This window comes from Palaemon carinicauda, chromosome 45 (assembly GCF_036898095.1).
Source record: "Palaemon carinicauda isolate YSFRI2023 chromosome 45, ASM3689809v2, whole genome shotgun sequence".
In the NCBI taxonomy this organism is placed as follows: Eukaryota; Metazoa; Arthropoda; class Malacostraca; order Decapoda; family Palaemonidae; genus Palaemon; species Palaemon carinicauda.
Genome location: NC_090769.1, coordinates 33,286,082 through 33,306,031, shown reverse-complemented (window position 1 = coordinate 33,306,031; position 19,950 = coordinate 33,286,082). Strand labels below are relative to the sequence as shown.

Genomic DNA, 19,950 nt, shown 5'->3' with positions numbered 1-19,950 from the left:
TCATCTGCATATGCAACAAACTTGTTTTCTAGGCCAAACCACATGTAGTGTGTATCTAGTATGAAAAGTAATGGGCCAAAAACACTACCCTGGGGAGCACCAGATATCACATTCCAATACTCACTATGATACCTATCAGCAACTCTTTGCGATCTATTACTTAAAAATTCAATAATGATGCTAAGGAACGACCCACCCACTCCCAACTGTTTGAGTTTGAAAACTAGGGCCTTACGATTAACGCAGTCAAAGGCAGCGCTAAAATCAAGGCCAATCATACAAACTTTCTGACCACAATCAAGGGATTTCTGTACAACATTGGAGATTGTAAGAAGGGCATCACATGCTCCAAGACCTTTACAAAACCAAATTGCAAACTAGGGAACAGATGATTACCTTCAGCAAACCTATTAGGATGTTTTGCCAAAAGATGTTCAAAAACTTTAGATAATATGGTTTATGGAAATTGGGCGGTAATCAGTTCGATTTGAGCTACCAAAAACACATTTACATAGTGGTGTAACATTACCAATTCTCCAACAAGTGCTAAAAGCTTCTCTTCTTGCTATCTTGCGCAAAATAACAGATAAGTTTGGAGCTAAGAAATCTGCTGTCTTTATATAAGACAAAGGACAAATACCATTAGTTAAGATTTCTTTTGCAAACACCAAAATGTGTTGCTAGAAAACTTTGATATTAAATAGCAATACTAGATGTTTAGGCTTATAGTTTTCAACCAGCAAACAAAGATAACTTACAAACAAGTTTGAAACTCATCTGCAAGTTGAGGTATATCTGTACATTCTTCTCCCTTTACAAATGGCTTAAAGCTCTCTTGGCCACTTTGGATTTTTTTTGAGTTTCAGCCTGATAGAGAGGTAACTGAAAGAAAGTAGGCGGATGATAAGGTAGACAGCTCCCTTTTCTAACTGGTGTGGAAAGGCCCTAAGTAGTTTACATCCTTTGGGAAGATTAAAGAATGCCCTTCATGGAATATGTTCCTCGATTTTCACAGCAATCTTATTCCAAAACCTTACTTCTAAACTCCCCCAAACCTTGAAGCAATAGAGGTGAAATGAGGGTGAAAAAGAATGCACTTGGCATCAATGACTGCTATTCCAAGGCTTTAATGGTGATTTTAGCAGAGTTGGCAGGAGGTTGGAGATCAGTTATCAACCTGTACCATCTAAATATTTTTTTTCTTTTTTGACACGGTTCAACATCTTCCATGTTGGCTGCCGAGCCTTCTGTAGACCTGAAAGATACATATTTTCAGATACAGTACTTCCATATGACTCCATGATGTATCACTGCTTCGTTTGAAAAGGAACCAGTTCAAAGCTCTGGGCTTTGAACTTGAAGCAGCAGCTCCTTGAGTGTTCACATTGATTTCAAATTTGTATAGACCCCAAATGTCTTGGTGATTGATTGGTCCTTTTGTTCTCATATGAGCAGATGCTCTAGACCAGAGTTAATTCCCTCATATTTTGCCAATCTTCAATAGATGATTTCCTCATATACCCAAACAAATATATAAACAGCTAACCATTTAAATTTACACACAGTTACTTTATATTACAATTAACTATTACTAGATGGGGAGAATTCTTTTTTTATTTCCATAGAATAATTTACCTTTCTTTAGCTGACTTCACTTCTTCTTATTCCCCTTATGCCTATTATGGGGTGTCTATAACATGCATACTTGCTGGGCTATCAGAATAAGTAAAAATCTTGCTGCAGTTTAGAAAATATATTGAAAACACAAAACAGTTTTAAGAGAAACAAGTATCCTTGTATTCTATTCTCAGGAGCAACATGAGAAAACAGAAAGAACAACATAAAAAATAGACAGCAAAACCAATGTTAACCAATCAATTTATGAACAAATAAGTTACTCACTCAGAACTGTAACTGTTCTTTCAAAATTTGCTGCCTGGGCAACAAAAAATAACAGTAGTCAAAGCTGTACAAATTGTCCATGTCAAAATAAGTTATTGACTTGATTAAAATGGCTTCTACCATTTTCAATGCATACATTATTGTTTATGAATAATATTATGCTGCTTTTCTAGTCCACAATGAGATTGTGAAAATATATAAAAAAAATACAGCATTTGTAACAACCATTTTGCTTGCATTTTCTTGATCAACTGTTCTCTGTTCTATCAATTTTCTAATCTTATCAATATGGTAATTTTTGCCATTAAAATAAGGAACACAGTAACCTGTTTATTACTTTCATTGCCAAAATTGTAGTTATTCACCAAAGTTTTCTTACAGATCAGAATAATTAACAGATGCATTATTGCCTTCCTTCCTTTTGAATTGTTTGTTATTCCAATACCTTAAACCTTATGCAGTAAATGTTAATTAGAGAATAAGATGGGAAGAATAGTAAAACAATTCAAGTAAAAGTCAGTGCTCAAGAGAAACAAACCTTATCCACATTAGTGGCTTTGAAAATAAAATATACAGGGTACTGGAAGTCAGGACAGAAGGAGTTTGGAGATGCTCCCCAAACTTTTGCTAAAAACTGGAGGATAGGATGCAACAATGGTTAGAGTTGTACTCTTTGGGGCCAATAGAAGCAGAGAGATAAATACTCTATTCAACTGGGATGGACACTCGGCAAGAGATGTTATCATCAACTTCCTTCAACTCCCCCTAACTGCTCCTGCAGTAAATGTGAATGTTGAGTTATGTAGCATTTAGGTGATTCTCTTGGAGATAGAATCAAATATATCTTCAGTGATACAGCTTACCAGTCTTGCATTTCTTATTAAGGTAGAAACACTAAGTACCGTATGAGTAGCCTACAAATCAAAGTTTGTAGTCTAAAGACTTAACCCAATCTGAATACAAACATTTGCTACTTGAATTAAGTTTTAGATAGAAGTTATGGGTGTTCTTTTAAACGAAAACAATTAAATTAATTTTTTTCAAAAATATATAGTAAAATATTATTTTAACACAAACCTATGAGGAATGAGTTGTTTTGACAGGTCAAAATGTAGCATAAGATGCTGCCCTGGTGAGACAGATTTGCTACTTCCTTCAGGTTTGTGGGAAGAGCATCCTTACAAAGAAAACGGCTACAAGCTATGGGTTTGTATCGAAGGTATATTTTACAGTGTACTAAAGTACTATACTATACTTAGTTTGTTATAATAAACAGATTTCTTATATAAGCAAAGTAAAGCTTATTTGTTGATGCAAGCTTATGACTTGAACTTGATTGCCCTTTTCCATGTCCCACAGTCTAGTTGTAAAAGGGTTAAAACAAAAAGAATGAAATAGGTTATCAGTCAAGATCTTATGGAACATGTGCCATACTCACAAGTCAGATTTGCGAAAAAGTTAGTCTGCAGACATTTCATGGCGAATGAAATGCCACTGCAAGTTGTGGGCTTGTATTAAGAAATAAGTTTTAAACTTTACTCTTTTTACAATAATAAATAACAAATTAACATCTATCTCCCAACAAGAAAGTTCCCAACTGAAGTGCTAACTACAATTGTGTAAGCTTATAGTATGAAAGAACCCAAAACCTAGCAAAATAAGTTTATTTAAATATGTTTAAGTAGAAAAATAAACATTTACAAATAAAGACCCATAAACAAATTAAGTGATGATAAATGATCACACAATATTTTAAAAAGTAAAGTAAATCTGATAAGGAATCTGTACAGCATATCTGAATACTAAATAGATAATCTATGCGTCAATAACTTAGTGTTTTAAGCAAAACTATTTAGAACCAAAAATCTAAAACAACTTAAACCTATCGTAGTAACATCTTTTTACCAGGTTCTTTATTTTGCTCAGGAACAGGCTTTGGAGGGCAAGTAGCAGTAGAAACACTGTCCCCAAGATGTCGTTCTAAGTGATGTGTGAGCTCTTGAATACCACCAACATGAGTACTGCAAACTGCACACTGTAGAGGTCTGTACATATAGTACAAAAGATGATCATGCAACGCCACCACAGAAATAAAGTCATGTCTGCAACACAGTGGACATCCGATGGTCCCCATCTTTAAGGTCTACCTGAAAATTAAGATCCAACCATAACAACACTACAGTATATATAAATTAATTCAACTTACAGTATATTAATACATTATTGTAATAAATCTGATAGCTTTAACTTAGAAGTTTCAAACTTATTAAAATTCTAATTTCATAATCTAAAATCTATTTTTCCCCATTCACTCAATGTTAGCCCTATCCTTAGGTTAGCCTGAGTAGCCTTGTTACCCAAAAATTGGGAAAAGATTCAGATCCCATAAGGACACATAGTATCCTATTAAAAATAAAATGCTCAACACAAAAGGGGGACAGGTTATGTTGATTAAAATCACAAATTCTAAGTAATATGTTATTTTGATTATAAAATAAATTTTTGAATATACTTACCCGGTGATTATATAGCTGCAACTCTGTTGCTCGACAGACAACTCTACGGAAAAACTCGCCAGCGATCGCTACACAGGTTGCGGGTGTGCCCAACAGCGCCATCTGTCGACCAGATACCCAGCTCTCAATGTAAACAAAGACTCAATTTTCTCCTCGTCCCACTGCGTCTCTATTGGGGAGAAGGGAGGGTCATTTAATTTATAATCACCGGGTAAGTATATTCAAAAATTTATTTTATAATCAAAATAACATTTTTCAATATTTAACTTAGCCGGTGATTATATAGCTGATTCACACCCAGGATGGTGGGTAGAGACCAGTAATATATGTTTACACTTTTATGAGCTAAGAGTTTTTTATTTCATTTTAGAAGTTATCAAAATAACAAAAACAAAATAAATAGGTACCTGGTAAGGAAGTCGACTTGAACAATTACTCTGCCTTTTAAGTACGTCTTCCTTATGGAGCCTCGCGATCCTCTTAGGATGCTGATCGACCCCTAGGATCTGAAGTATCAAGAGTTGCAACCCATACAACAGGACCTCATCAAACCCCTAATCTAGGCGCTCTCAAGAAATGACTTTGACCACCCGCCAAATCAACCAGGATGCGAAAGGCTTCTTAGCCTTCCGGACAACCCATAAAAAAAACAACATTTCAAGAGACAGATTAAAAGGATAAGGAATTAGGGAATTGTAGTGGTTGAGCCCTCACCCACTACTGCACTCGCTGCTACGAATGGTCCCAGTGTGTAGCAGTTCTTGTAAAGAGACTGGACATCTTTCAAGTAAAATGACGCGAACACTGACTTGCTTCTCCAATAGGTTGCGTCCATTATACTTTGCAGAGATATATTTTGCTTAAAGGCCACGGAAGTTGTTACAGCTCTAACTTCGTGCGTCTTCACCTTAAGCAAAGTTCGGTCTTCCTCACTCAGATGTGAATGAGCTTCTCGTATTAACAATCTGATAAAGTCTGACCAAGCATTCTTTGACAGGCAAGGATGGTTTCTTGACTGAACACCATAAAGCTTCAGATTGGCCTTGTAAAGGTTTAGTACGCTTTAAATAGAACTTAAGAGCTCTAACAGGGCATAAGACTCTTTCTAGTTCATTGCCTACGATCTCCGATAAGCTGGGGATATCGAAAGTTTTAGGCCAAGGCCGAGAAGGCAGCTCATTTTTGGCTGGAAAACCAAGTTGTACCGAACAAGTGGCTTTTTCTGACGAAAATCCGATGTTCTTGCTGAAGGCATGAATCTCACTGACTCTTTTAGCCGAGACTAAGCATACCAGGAAAAGAGTCTTAAGAGTGAGATCTTTCAGGGAGGCTGATTGTAACGGCTCCAACCTGTCTGACATGAAGAATCTTAGTACCACATCTAAATTCCATCCAAGGGTAGCCAAACGACGCTCCTTGGTGGTCTCAAAAGACTTAAGGAGGTCTTGCAGATCTTTATGTTTGGAAAGATCTAAGCCTCTATGCCGGAAGACCGATGCCAACATGCTTCTGTAGCCCTTGATAGTGGGAGCTGAAAGGGATCATCCTTTTCTCAGGTATAAGAGAAAAACAGCTATTTGAGCTACAGAGGTACTGGTCGAGGATACAGAAACTGACTTGCACCAGTCTCGGAAGACTTCCCACTTCGATTGGTAGACTCTAATGGAAGACGCTCTCCTTGCTCTAGCAATCGCACTGGCTGCTTCCTTCGAAAAGCCTCTAGCTCTCGAGAGTCTTTCGATAGTCTGAAGGCAGTCAGACGAAGAGCGTGGAGGCTTTGGAGTACCTTCTTTACGTGTGGCTGACGTAAAGGTTTACCCTTAGAGGAAGACTACTGGGAACGTCTACTAACCATCGAAGTATCTCGGTGAACCATTCTCTCGCGGGCCAGAGGGAAGCAACTAACGTCAACCTTGTCCCTTCGTGAGAGGCGAACTTCTGCAGTACCTTGTTGACAATCTTGAACGGTGGGAATGCGTAGAGATCCAGATGTGACCAATCTAGGAGGAAAGCATCTATATGTATTGCTGCTGGGTCCGGGACTGGAGAGCAATAGATTGGAAGCCTCTTGGTCAGCGAGGTTGCAAAGAGATCTATGGATGGTTTTACCCCAAGTGGCCCAAAGGCTCTTGCACACATCCTTGTGGAGGGTCCATTCGGTTGGAATTACTTGCCCTTTCCGACTGAGAAAATCTGCTATGACGTTCAAGTCGCCTTGGATGAACCTCGTTACTAGGGAGATGTCTTGACCTTTTGACCAGATGAGCAGGTCCCTTGCGATCTCGTACAACGTCAGTGAGTGGGTACCTCCTTGTTTGGAGATGTACGCCAAGGCCGTGGTGATGTCCGAGTTAACTTCCACCACTTTGCCTCGAAGGAGAGACTTGAAGCTTTTCAAGGCCAGATGTACTGCCAACAGCTCCTTGCAGTTGATATGCATGCTCCTCTGACTCGAGTTCCACAGTCCTGAGCATTCCCGACCGTCTAGTGTCGCGCCCCAGCCCACGTCCGATGCGTCCGAGAAGAGAACGTGGTTGGGAGTCTGAACAGCCAGGGGAAGACCCTCTCTTAGGTTGATATTGTCCTTCCACCAAGTCAGACAAGACTTTATCTTTTCGGAAACCGGGATCGAGACCGCTTCTAGCGTCTTGTCCTTTTTCCAGTGAAAAGCTAGATGGTATTGAAGAGGACGGAGGTGTAGTCTTCCTAGTGACACAAAATGTTCCACGGATGACAGCGTCCCTACCAGACTCATCCACAGCCTGACTGAGCAGCGTTCCTTCTTCAGCATCTTCTGGATGGATAGCAGGGCTGGGGGCTGATCGTCTTGTTGTTCAGCAACGTCCTCATCAGAGGGTTCCTCATCCGAAAACTGATGAGGAAACGGCAACGGAGTGGGCAACGTCTGGCTCGCTGAGTCCGGTCGCACTGGTGCATGCGTGACGGAGCCGGACGCAACATCATGGAACTGCTGCACAGTCTGTGAACTGTCAACAACCATGGGTGCGCGAGGAAGCACAGCGTCAACCCGAGACTGTCTAGACCGTCTGGGTTGTGCAGTCAACACCCTACCGGGTTGCTGAGGTTGACGCACTGCGTCAAAACAAGTCACCTCTGCTGGTTGTTGAACGTCCTGAACGTCAACAACCACCTCCGAGCGTCGCTTAACGTCAACGTGCGGCTGGCAACCCACACTGGGTCGCATCGGTGGAGGAACCACCTCAACTGGCAGACGCGAGTAGGTTACCTCAGCGTCAACAGGGCGCACAACCGACCGGTTGGAAGGTTGTTGGCCAGAAGGTTCGGTAGCAACCTTCTCCGCATTAAAGTCCTCTATCAAGGATGCAAGCTTGGACTGCATGTCTTGCAGCAAAGCCCATTTAGGATCTACGGGAGCAGGAGCGGCAACAGACGGGGTTAGCGACTGAGGAGGTACCGCTTACCATCCCTGAAAGCCTTGTTATGCATGACATAATTGTACAGCAAAACTTCAAAGGCTCGAAAACAGCTGTGAAGTTGACCTGTAAAAAACTTGAAGCGTCTCCTGGCCAGGCGCCAGGGAGAGTCTACGAGAATTGAGAAGTCTATCTGGGCAGAGGCATGAACTCCCAAGCCGAGAACTTCTCTCGTGTCATATCAGACTCTCGCTCTATAAACCAGTTTAAAAGAAGGGAAAGCAAAGGCTGTATCCCCCAAACTCCTCCTGGTGAAAAACCAGTCGCCTAGCCAACGTAAAGCTCTCTAGGAGAGCGAGAGAGCACTAGCTTAAAAACAACGGCTTCGAAGTAGCTAGGCCTAGTGTAAGCTCTGACGTTTAGGCGAACGAGGAGCAGCAGTTACAAAAAGATCCGGACAAAGATCCTTAAAAAAATCATCATGATTTAATCAAAGTCCATAGGGGGCTAAGCAGCTTTAGGCTCATCTCCATCTGACAGAGTCCTCAAGGGAATATCAGTAGGAGGGGGAACAGCAACTTCCTCATCTACAGGAACCTTGTCCTATAAAAGCTGAGTCTCAAGCAAGGGAGAGACCTACCGTGGTGGCAATGCTTTACAAGCAGAGTCCACACTCACTGGTGCATGAGTAGCGGACCAGAACGCAACGTCATGTAACTGCTTGACAGTCTGTGAACTGTCAACAACTGAACTGTCAACCACAACAGGTGCGTGAGGACGCACAGCGTCCACTCGAGACTGCTTTGACTGCCTAGACTGAGCAGACAAAACAACTCTAGAATGCGGAAGTTGACGCACAACGTCAAAACAAGTCAACTCCGATTGTTAGTGAACGTCTTGAACGTCAACATGAGCATCAGCAAGTGGCCTAATGTCCAAATGCGGCTGAAAAACCACACGAGACTGCATCGAGTGTGGTTCTCAACAACCTGACTGACGTGACTAAGCTACGCCAACGTCAACAGTAAGCACAAAGGAACGTTAGGTTGGCTGAAAGCCAGGATATCGATGAGATAAACGGCTAGACTCAACGGACTAATCGGCAGAATAGTCTTCCATAAGGGAGGCAAGCATATACTGCATGTCTTGTCATACAACCCATTAAGGATCAACGGAAATGGTTGTGGTAAGAGACAAGGGTAACGTCTGTGACCGCAACACTTTGCCAACAAAAAAAGACTCTCGGAGTCTGTGTTACGCTTTTGTTAGGCGGTGAGCAGTTATCCGATGACTGCATAGGGTCAGAACTGTCCTAATGGTTGTAACCAGGACGCTGGACCTGTCCTGAAAGGACTGACTTTCGCTTAAGGGCTTCGAAACCTTGTGACAGGTTTCTTATGCGAAAAGCCTTCGGATGACGAGGAGAAACAACGTCTCTCTCGTCTTATGGTAGGGGAGATCTTGGTAAGATACACCCGATACCATAGAGGGAAAACGTCTGTTCGTTGATCAAGGCCTCTCGAACCCATAAGTCGTTTGACATTACTTCTCCCCTGGGCTTGGGAGCATGCAAGAGGTCCCGGACTAGGTGAACGACAGGCACGAACAGACGAACCCTCGGACGCAACACTGTAACACTTTGCGCATATCACTTTATCACTTCGATTTTCTGTTTTGCACTTATTTCACTGATTTCTACCTGAAACACGCAATTCTACCCTTCATCAAAAGGTAGTAATTGCGAAATCAGTCGTATAATGCAAGTTCATTAATACCAGCAAAAAACAGAAAACATATTTTAAGATAAAAAAATCAGTGGCTGGGAAAGAGACTAAACACTAGTTCATATAACTACGTTTTCAATCTCTCACCGCACATAGCCTGGGGACGAGAATAAAAAACTAAAAACGTTTTATCCTTCCTCCCCGTACAGCGACTAGGGACGAGAGTAACTCGAGAACAACGTTACTCGCTTGAATGGAACGTTTTCTCTCCTCTCTCTCCCTCCGTCTCTATCTCTCTCTCTCTTTCTCTCTTGATTTCGCACCTAAGAGAAGAGCCCAATTATATTTCGTCAAAAAAACATGTTATTTGACTAAAGGAAAAAATTGAAAGGTTTTTCAAATAAAAAGTTCCTTTAAAATAGAATTTAAAACATTTAAGCTAAGAAAGAATGAACAAAACGTCAGAATCGATTTACTCTTACTGCAAAGTGAAACCGTGATACACTCTCTCTCTATCGTAACGATAGAGCGCATGTTGAACGTCTTGAACGTCAACAACTGCGTAGCATAAAAAAACTAAACGTTAGTTCATCTTTGAAAACAGTACGAAGACTATCAAAGAAATTCTTTCATAAAATATTACATTTAAAAAGTTTTAAATCCTTAGCTCTTTAAAAGCTAATTACGATATAAAGGGCTCAACGTTGATTAACTTTGGTTTCCAAGTTAGGACCGCCTACTCTCAGGAAAGGTCGCATATAAACAAAACATTAAAATTTATTTTTATATGTTTATAATAAATGGAAAGTTAATCGAAGAGGCCTAATAAAGGCGGAGAGATATAAAATACTAAAAGCCTAAACACACTTCCGTCTAAGGGAAGGGTCGGCCATTTAAAAGTGAAAGAAAGTCCATACTCTCTTTGTCACCATAATTAAATCTATCCAAAGCGAGTTCAAGATTTAAGATGAAGATAAAACACCTGCATAGCGAAAGCTCAAAACTAGAATATAGTACTTCACCAAATAGATGTGAAAAACTCCAGTTTAGCAACAGCGAGTAAAGTACGTCTTGTCGACACCTCGACAGAGAGAAAATTGAGTCTTTGTTTACATTGAGAGCTGGGTATCTGGTCGACAGATGGCGTTGTTGGGCACACCCGCAACCTGTGTAGCGATCGCTGGCGAGTTTTTCCGTAGAGTTGTCTGTCGAGCAACAGAGTTGCAGCTATATAATCACCGGCTAAGTTAAATATTGAAAATTGTATTTTTCCTAACATACTTACCGAGAACTACTTTCTTAGGAGATACCTGGAATCTCCTCTCATCTGACCAGAGTTTTGTGTAGTTTACTCTACTTCCGTTTTCTGTGAGGACTACCCCAGGCGGAAGGATACGTGCCATGAAGCCAATCCCGGGCCAGGCCGCGTGCTAGCTTAGGTCTCGACCCTCAGTAAGTTCTTGGATGCTTAATTACCTAAGAGTCAGTAAGGCACTCGGGGAAGGAAGGGAGGGCCATTAGACGAAAATAGTTCTCGGTAAGTATGTTAGGAAAAATACAAATTACTTAGAATTTGTGATTTGTTCCAACACGGAGATTTACCTCGAACTACTTTCTTAGGAGACTTACACTTTAGGAGGTGGGAGTGTCTTCCTGACCTCTAGACCCAACTAAGCAGGACGGCAGGGAACCTAGATAGGAGACTAGGTTCAAAGTTGGTCAGAAAACGAAAACGTAGGAAAAACTACACAAAGAGCTCATGTTATTGTCTAAGTAACTCACCCTTAAAAACATTCCTCGATGCGGTGTCCTATGACGATGTTGTGAACTGATGTCTTGTGCAGGCTTTACCTGAGTTATCTCCGGGGGGAAGGAACAAGGGAAAGGAAGGACAAGGAGAATAGGTAAACGAACCTGTCTCTTGGTCTTGCTACCCACGATTGTACCTGAGGCTACACTGTTAAATCGTCTGGAGCGCGGAGATGACTGTTCCTATCGAGAACCCGTCTAAAGACTTCCTCGAACATTCCTTGAGGTAGTGAGTTGTGAAGGTCGACTGGTTCAACCAGGTGCCTGCTCTAAGGATCTGAGCCACTGCCATGTTCTTCTCGAAGGCTAGGGAGGTACTTAGACCCCTAATGTCATGGGGCCCGGGGGTACCTGGCAGGGGAAGACCCGTACTGCTATAGGCCCTGATAATCACCTGTCTTAGCCAAAAGGAGATGGTATTCTTTGAAACCTGCTTCTTCACTGTGCCCGTGGAGACGAAGAGGTTCTTGATACCAGGGCGGAGTCTAGCCGTCCTTTCCAGGTATTTCCTTACGGCTTTGACGGGACACAACTTCAAATCCTCCGGATTACCTGACCGAGGAATTGCTGGAATTGTGAAACCCTCGAACTTGGGATCCCAGACAGCTGGATTCTGGGTCTTAGCCACAAACGATGGAACGAACTTGAAGGAGACCTCATGCCAACCCTTCGCATGTGAGACTTCGTAGGACAAACCGTGGATTTCCCCCACCCTCTTTGCTGACGCCAAGGCTAACAAAAAGACAGTCTTGAGGGTGAGATCCCTGTCCACTATGTCCTTCAAGGGCTCGAACAGAGGCTCACTTAACATCTTCAGAACTCTTGCCACGTCCCACTGCGGTACCCTGGAGGCTCAAGGGGGACATGCTTGTTCCAAACTTCTGATTAGCATAGAGATATGTCTTGAGGAACCCAGATAAATGTCCTTCAGGAGGAAAACTTGGCCTAAGGCTGCACGGACTCCCTTGATGGCCGGTATTGACATGCCGACCACGTCTCTGAGGTGTACAAGGAAGTCCGCAATGTCCGGGATAGTAGCCCTTAGTGGCTTGATGTTTCTGGAGGAACACCATTTCCTAAATGTGGTCCATTTTTCCTGGTAGACCGCTGCCGAAGAACGCTTCAGATAACGCGACATTCTTTGCGCTGTCCCTTCCGAATACCCCTCCTTCCTTAGGAGACGCTCGATAACCTCCACGCGTGAAGGCGGAGAGATCGAGGATTGTCGTGGAACCTTTGGAAGTGGGGCTGACTGAGAAGGTCTGGTCTGTCTGGCAGCGACCACGGGGGAAGGCACGCTAGCTCTTTTAGATCCGCGAACCACTCCCTCTCCGGCCACCAGGCCGCTACCAAAGTCATCCTTAGGTTGTGAGCTGTCCTTACCCTGTTGAGAACTTGCCTAATCAATGCGAAGGGAGGAAAAGCGTATACTGTACGTCGAGATTGTCCCACCTGTGTTGGAAGGCGTCCTCCCATGCCGCCTTTGGGTCTGGGACAGGAGAACAGAATACGGGGAGTTGTGCGTTCAACCTTGTCGCGAAAAGATCCATTACTGGCGAACCCCACTTCTGGATGATGAGCCTGGCTACTTCTGGGTGCAGAGACCACTCGGTTCCCACCACTTGGCCCATCCTGCTGAGTCCATCGGCCAGGACATTTCTTTTTCCCGGAATGAACCTCGCTGTGATCCCGATTCGTTCTGACTCAGCCTAATCCAGGATCTCCAACGTGAGATCGCACAATTCCTTCGATTTCAGTCCTCCCTGTTTCTTTAAGTATGCTACTACTGTGGCGTTGTCGCACATCAACGCCACTGTTTCCCCGTAGAAGACTGACGAACTGTAGGCACGCTTTCCGAACAGCTCTCATCTCTAGGATGTTGATGTGTTGAACTTTTTCTTCCTCCGTCCAAACACCTCTTGCTGAATTCCCGAGAAGGTGTGCGCCCCATCCTTCCTTGGAGGCGTCTGTGAAGAGGAGCATCTCGGGGGGCTCGTCTGCGAAGGGCCTCCCCTTGAGGGTGTTCGTCCGATCTTGCCACCACTCCAGGGATTCTCTCGTCTCTGGAAGAACGGGAACTACCTTGTGGGGGGAGTCTACTTGGTTCCAGAGTCCTTTCAGGTTCCACTGGATACCCCTGAGTTTGAGTCTCCCTTGGGGAACCAGTTTCTCCAAAGATACTAGGTGACCTATCAACCTCTGCCAGTCCTTCGCTTTCCTGGGATGTCCTGATAAGAAAGGAAGGAGGACCTGGTCCAGGTTTTTCAACCTCTCATCCGATGGAAAGGCTCTCACTAGTCGGGAGTCCAGAATCATCCCCAAGTAAGTCATCCTGGTGGAGGGAGACAGGTGAGATTTCACCAGGTTGACGGTGATGCCCAGAACTTTGCAGAACTGTAGTAGCTCCGAGCCTTGTTCCTTCAAAACTTCCTCTGAGGATGAAAGGAGCAACCAGTCGTCCAGGTAACGAATCAGGCGAATACCCCGTTCGTGAGACCAAACTGAGACTGTCGCAAAGACCCTCGTGAAGACCTGAGGCGCTGTTGACAGACCGAAGCAGAGGGTCTTGAACTACAAGATCTGGGCACCCCATCTCACCCAAAGATACTTCCTGCTGGAGGGGTGAATTGGGATCTGAAAATAAGCATCCTTGAGGTCTATGGACATCATGAAGTCCCCTTCCCTCAAGGACTCTAGGACCGACCTCGGGGTGACCATCTTGAAGTCGGTCTTGCACACAAACTTGTTGAGGGCTTACAGATCTATGACCGGTCTCCAACCTCCCGTCGCTTTCTCCACCAGAAAGAGTCGACTGTAAAACCCCGGACCCTGTTGCTGTACCATTTCCATTGCTCCTTTCGCTAACATCGTGGAAACTTCTTCCTGTAAGGCTACCCTCTTCAAAGGATCCTTGGGTACCAACCACTCCGCTTGGTTGGCCGGAATCAGAGGTGGAGGTTCTGCCAGGAACGGTAGTCTGTACCCCTCCTTCAACACCGTCACTGTCCACGGTTCCGCTCCGTGGTCTTTTCATGCTTGCCAAAAAGGTCTGAGGCATCCCTCTTCCTGACGCTTGGGCAAGAGTAGGGGGCCTCTCACCCTACCTTCTCCTGGAGGATCTACCTGAACGCCCTCTCCTGGAGGCTGAGTATGACGTCCTAAAAGTGGCTGGCGCTGACGGCGCTCCTCTACTGCGACGGCTGCGACCAAGACGTAGAAGGAACGTCTCTCCTTGTCTGGCTAGGAGAGGCTCGAGGAGTAGTGGGGCCATCGGACGCAGGTCTCCTGTGAGCGGGTCTCCTCATGGCTTGAGGTCTGGGGACGCTCACTTCCTTCCTTTCTTTTCATCACCTTCTCCATAATCTCCTCCGCCTCCTTCAAGGGGAAAAGCACGTCACCCCACACGGGCAGGCTCCTCAAAGCCCTCGCCTCCCTGTTCGGGATCCTCTTGGACAACTTGCTCAACACCGTGTCCCTTCTTCTAAGTACCCAGTTGGCCGACTGAGCTAGGGACTGGAATGTTAAAAATTTTAACGCCCTACCTCCCGAAATAATCAGGTCCTTCAGGACCGCTTGGTTAGCTGGAACTGATAGGTTGTAGGAGGCCTGGACGCCCACTAGAGTCGAGGCCCACCAGTCTAACCAGGAGGCGACGTTGACCAGGTCCTTGGCCATCTCCTCCATCATCGTCGCCTCTGACTGGGAGAAACAGATTGGGGCTGACGAGGCTCTGTCCTCCGGGGCTCCCTGGCCCAAAACTTCAAGGGAGGCCGCCATCTTACAGGCTCCTGGCCGTTGTCCTTCTGGTAAATAGAATTTACTCTGGGACCTCAGTCCCTGGAGTAACTTCGAAGGGCTTCCGCATTGCCCGCCACAATCTTGTTGACGTGAGTACGACCAAGTCTCACGTCTCTGGACACAGGTAGAGCTAAGGAGGGTTTTTGTTGGACGGGGGCCTCCATTAGCCTGTTGAGGCTAGAACGCCAGGCATCCTCGTCAGAGGGAACAGGCTCCTCTATCCTGTGATGCTTCCTTATGAGGCCTAACACTCTCCTATAGGCCGAGTCCTCCGCTGGCGCGGCCTCCGTGTCGTCGTCGGCGTCCTCCACCTGGCGTTGAGCCACTCTCTCGACGGGCGCCTCCGCATAAAGTTGTGGATGTAGGACGGGCACTGCCGCGGAGGCGAGCGCTTCCGTCCTCCGCCTGTCCTTCATCATGGAGGGTGCGGCTTCCGTGGGCTTGCCTGACGGAGGAAGCCGTCCCTGCTTGTCTAGAGTCAGAGCTGCCTTCGATGACTCGACGAGGCTGCCCGTCCGAAAAGGCGACTCCCTCCGCTGGGCGGATTGAGTCAGCGCTTTCGCGGTCTTACGCCTGTCGGAAGGGGGTCTCGGGGACGCATCCCTCCGGGGGTCAAGCCTGTGTCTGGAGGAGGACCTTCCTGGAGACTTATCTCTGGGGAGCCAACCCGCAGTGCTCAGGATCATAGTGAAGTCCGCGAGCTTACTGCGGGGGACGAGGACCCATTCTTCCCATGGAGATCTGCTCCTCCTGAATTTCCCCCTCGGGGACCTGGACCGCCTTCTTCCATGCCGCGACCTCGAATGGGAGCGCCTTCTCCTGGATCTGTCACATTTCCGCCAATGTCTCCTCTGCGCTTCTTCCCTCGACGAGACTGATGAGCCCCCCCGCTGAAGATTCCGACAAATCCTCGTAACACTTCCGCGGGGCAGGGGCATAGAGAGTGGGCGGCTTGACGACTTGTTCTGTTCCAGAGGTCGAAGGTTGCAGAAACACATCCAGAACTGATGAAAGAAGAGCTGGGGGAGATCGTGGCCGCTCGGCATACGGGAACCAGGAACCAAGGCCCTCCTCCATCCTCAACGCGGATCTACTGGGCGTCTTCGGGGGCATCCATGCGAGGGGATCCGCCAACGAAAGAGTCTTCCTTCTCTAGGGCGCCTTCAGCTGCGGAGGTACCTGAAATATAAGCCCATGAAGCGGGCGAAGAAACAGGGACATTCTTACTCCACATGGGGTCATTCGACGAGACGTGCCTCGCAAGCATAAGGGCATCGCCTCGAGGACCCCCACCAACCTCACCTTCAGGCCCCCCACTTGCTTGTAAAGAAGCAGCAACCCCACTATCCCGAAGAGAAGACTCCTGGGGAAGAACCGATGGTTTCTTCCCCGCAACGGACTTACCTCGTCCCCTACTCTGGGTAGGGGAAGATGGAAGGGAAACCCCATCAGACTTTCCTCCTGGGGACGTCAAAGGCGAAGAGGTGCTAATCTTCCTGGGCGACCTCTTGGCAGACTTCTTTTTCTTAGTACCAAAACGTACCCACTGCACCTCGTTCCACGACACGCACTCCGGGCACGTGTCCGTTGGAGAACACATTCTACCTCTGCAGGACGAGCAAAGGGAATGCGGATCTACCTCCGGCTTGGATAAGAACGTACCACACGACTTCCCGGTCCTAGACCCAGGACAACGGCGGGGATGCTCCATCACGCACTAAAACAACACCGCAAGACACAGGAACGCAATGGAAAGGATAAAAGGATAAGGATCACACGTGGAAACACAAGGGAATGCACAAGGATATCAAGCGAAACCGCGAGAACACAAGGGAGAGCACAGTGATACCACGTGGGAGACACGCGGGACACAAAGAGTCACACTGAGAGAGGAGAGCGTCGAGATATCACGACGCGACCAGAGAACTTACTGAGGGTCGAGACCCAAGCTAGCACGCGGCCCGGCCCGGGATTGGCCTCAGGGTACGTATCCTTCCGCCTGGGGTAGTCCTCACAGAAAACGGAAGTATGGTTAACTACACAAAACTCTGGTCGGATGAGATTCCAGGTATCTCCTAAGAAAGTAGTTCGAGGTAAGTCTCCGTGTTGGAACAACTAAGGGTTTTATTTCAAATTCTTTATAAGGTATAGCAATCATTAAAAATATGCTCAAGACTCATATGATTGCTACCTTGTTCATTAGAAAGAAAGATGGGTGTATTCTACACTCCAGGACCCTCAAGCTTCCCAACTGGTTGGGTCTGGATTTCTATGCTTTCCCTCCTATCCTAGTGATTCAGCCAATAATATGTTATTTTATAATAAAATAAATTTTTGAATATACTTACCCGGTGATAATATAAGCTGCAGCTCTGCTGCCCGACAGAAAAACTCTACGCTCGAAATCCGCCAGCGATCGCTATGCAGGTAGGGGGTGTACTTCAACAGCGCCATCTGTCGAGCAGGTACTCAGTACTCAATGTAAACACAGAACTCAATTTTCTCCTCGGTCCACTGGGTCTCTATTGGGGAGGAAGGGAGGGTCCTTTAATATATAATCACCGGGTAAGTATATTCAAAAATTTATTTTATTATCAAAATAACATTTTTCAATATTAAACTTAGCCGGTGATTATATAAGCTGATTCACACCCAGGGGGGTGGGTAGAGACCAGCATTAATTGTTTACATTATTATGAGCTAAGGATTTCGTATTTCATTTTAGCAGTTATTCAAAATAACAAACATAAAATAAATAAGTACCTGGTAAGGAAGTCGACTTGAACAATTACTCTGCCTTTTTTAAGTACGTCTTCCTTACTGAGCCTCGCGATCCTCTTAGGATGCTGAGCGACTCCTAGGAGCTGAAGTATCAAGGGTTGCAACCCATACTACAGGACCTCATCAAAACCTCTAATCTAGGCGCTTCTCAAGAAAAGAATTTGACCACCCGCCAAATCAACCAGGATGCGAAAGGCTTCTTAGCCTTCCGGACAACCCAAAAAAAAAACAACAATAAAAAACATTTCAAGAGAAAGATTAAAAAAGGTTATGGAATTAGGGGAATGTAGTGGTTGAGCCCTCACCCACTACTGCACTCGCTGCTACGAATGGTCCCAGGGTGTAGCAGTTCTCGTAAAGAGACTGGACATCTTTAAGATAAAAAGACGCGAACACTGACTTGCTTCTCCAATAGGTTGCGTCCATTATACTCTGCAGAGATCTATTTTGTTTAAAAGCCACTGAAGTAGCGACAGCTCTAACTTCATGTGTCTTTACCTTCAGCACAGCATGGTCTTCTTCATTCAGATGGGAATGAGCTTCTCGTATCAACAGTCTGATATAATAGGAAACTGCATTCTTTGACATAGGTAAAGAAGGTTTCTTAATAGAACACCATAAAGCTTCTGACTGTCCTCGTAAAGATTTAGTTTGTCTTAAATAGAACTTAAGAGCTCTAACAGGGCATAAGACTCTTTCTAGTTCATTTCCAACCATATTTGAAAGGCTTGGAATGTCGAACGATTTCGGCCAAGGGCGAGAAGGTAGCTCGTTTTTGGCTAGAAAACCAAGCTGTAAAGAACATGTAGCCGTTTCAGATGAAAATCCGATGTTCCTGCTGAAGGCGTGAATCTCACTGACTCTTTTAGCTGTGGCTAAGCAAACCAGGAAAAGAGTCTTTAAAGTGAGATCTTTAAAGGAGGCTGATTGTAGTGGCTCGAACCTTTCTGACATCAGGAATCTTAGTACCACGTCTAAATTCCATCCAGGTGTAGCCAAACGACGCTCCTTCGTGGTTTCAAAAGACTTAAGGAGGTCCTGTAGATCTTTGTTGTTGGAAAGATCTAAGCCTCTGTGACGGAAGACTGTTGCCAACATGCTTCTGTAACCTTTGATAGTGGGAGCTGAAAGGGATCTTTCTTTCCTCAGGTATAATAGGAAGTCAGCTATTTGGGTTACAGAGGTACTGGTTGAGGATACTGATACCGACTTGCACCAATTTCGGAAGACTTCCCACTTCGACTGGTAGACTCTAAGAGTGGATGTCCTCCTCGCTCTAGCAATCGCCCTGGCTGCCTCCTTCGAAAAGCCTCTAGCTCTAGAGAGTCTTTCGATAGTCTGAAGGCAGTCAGACGAAGAGCGTGGAGGTCTGGGTGTACCTTCTTTACGTGTGGCTGACGTAGAAGGTCCACTCTTAGAGGAAGAGCTCTGCGAACGTCCACCAGCCATTGAAGTACCTCTGTGAACCATTCTCTCGCGGGCCAGAGGGGAGCAACCAACGTCAACCTTGTCCCTTCGTGAGAGGCGAACTTCTGCAGTACCTTGTTGACAATCTTGAACGGGGGGAATGCATAAAGGTCTAGATGTGACCAATCCAGTAGAAAGGCATCTATATGAACTGCTGCTGGGTCCGGGATCGGTGAGCAATATATTGGGAGCCTCTTGGTCACCGAGGTTGCAAAGAGATCTATGGTAGGTTGGCCCCAAGTGGCCCATAGTCTCTTGCACACATCCTTGTGTAGGGTACATTCTGTTGGGATGATTTGACCCTTCCGACTGAGGCAATCCGCCATAACATTCATATTGCCTTGTATGAACCTCGTTACTAGAGAAAGGTTTAGATCTCTTGACCAGGTGAGGAGGTCCCTTGCGATCTCGTACAACGTCATAGAATGGGTCCCTCCTTGCTTGGAGATGTACGCCAAGGCCGTGGTGTTGTCCGAGTTCACCTCCACCACTTTGCCTTGAAGGAGGGACTTGAAGCTTTTCAAGGCCAGATGAACTGCCAGTAGCTCCTTGCAGTTG

The 19,950-nt window shown here is 45.4% G+C and overlaps 1 protein-coding gene across 1 annotated transcript in view; it reads right to left on the bottom strand.

Annotated features, from left to right (window-relative positions):
• Window positions 1–19,950, bottom strand: part of LOC137634744 (uncharacterized) — a 58,517-nt gene that overhangs the window by 24,816 nt on the left and 13,751 nt on the right. Inside the window, exon 2 of the mRNA XM_068367243.1 lies at window positions 3,808–4,049. Within this exon, the coding sequence (XP_068223344.1) occupies window positions 3,808–4,036 (229 nt within the window). The 5' untranslated portion in view covers window positions 4,037–4,049. The remainder of the gene's footprint in view (window positions 1–3,807; window positions 4,050–19,950) is intronic.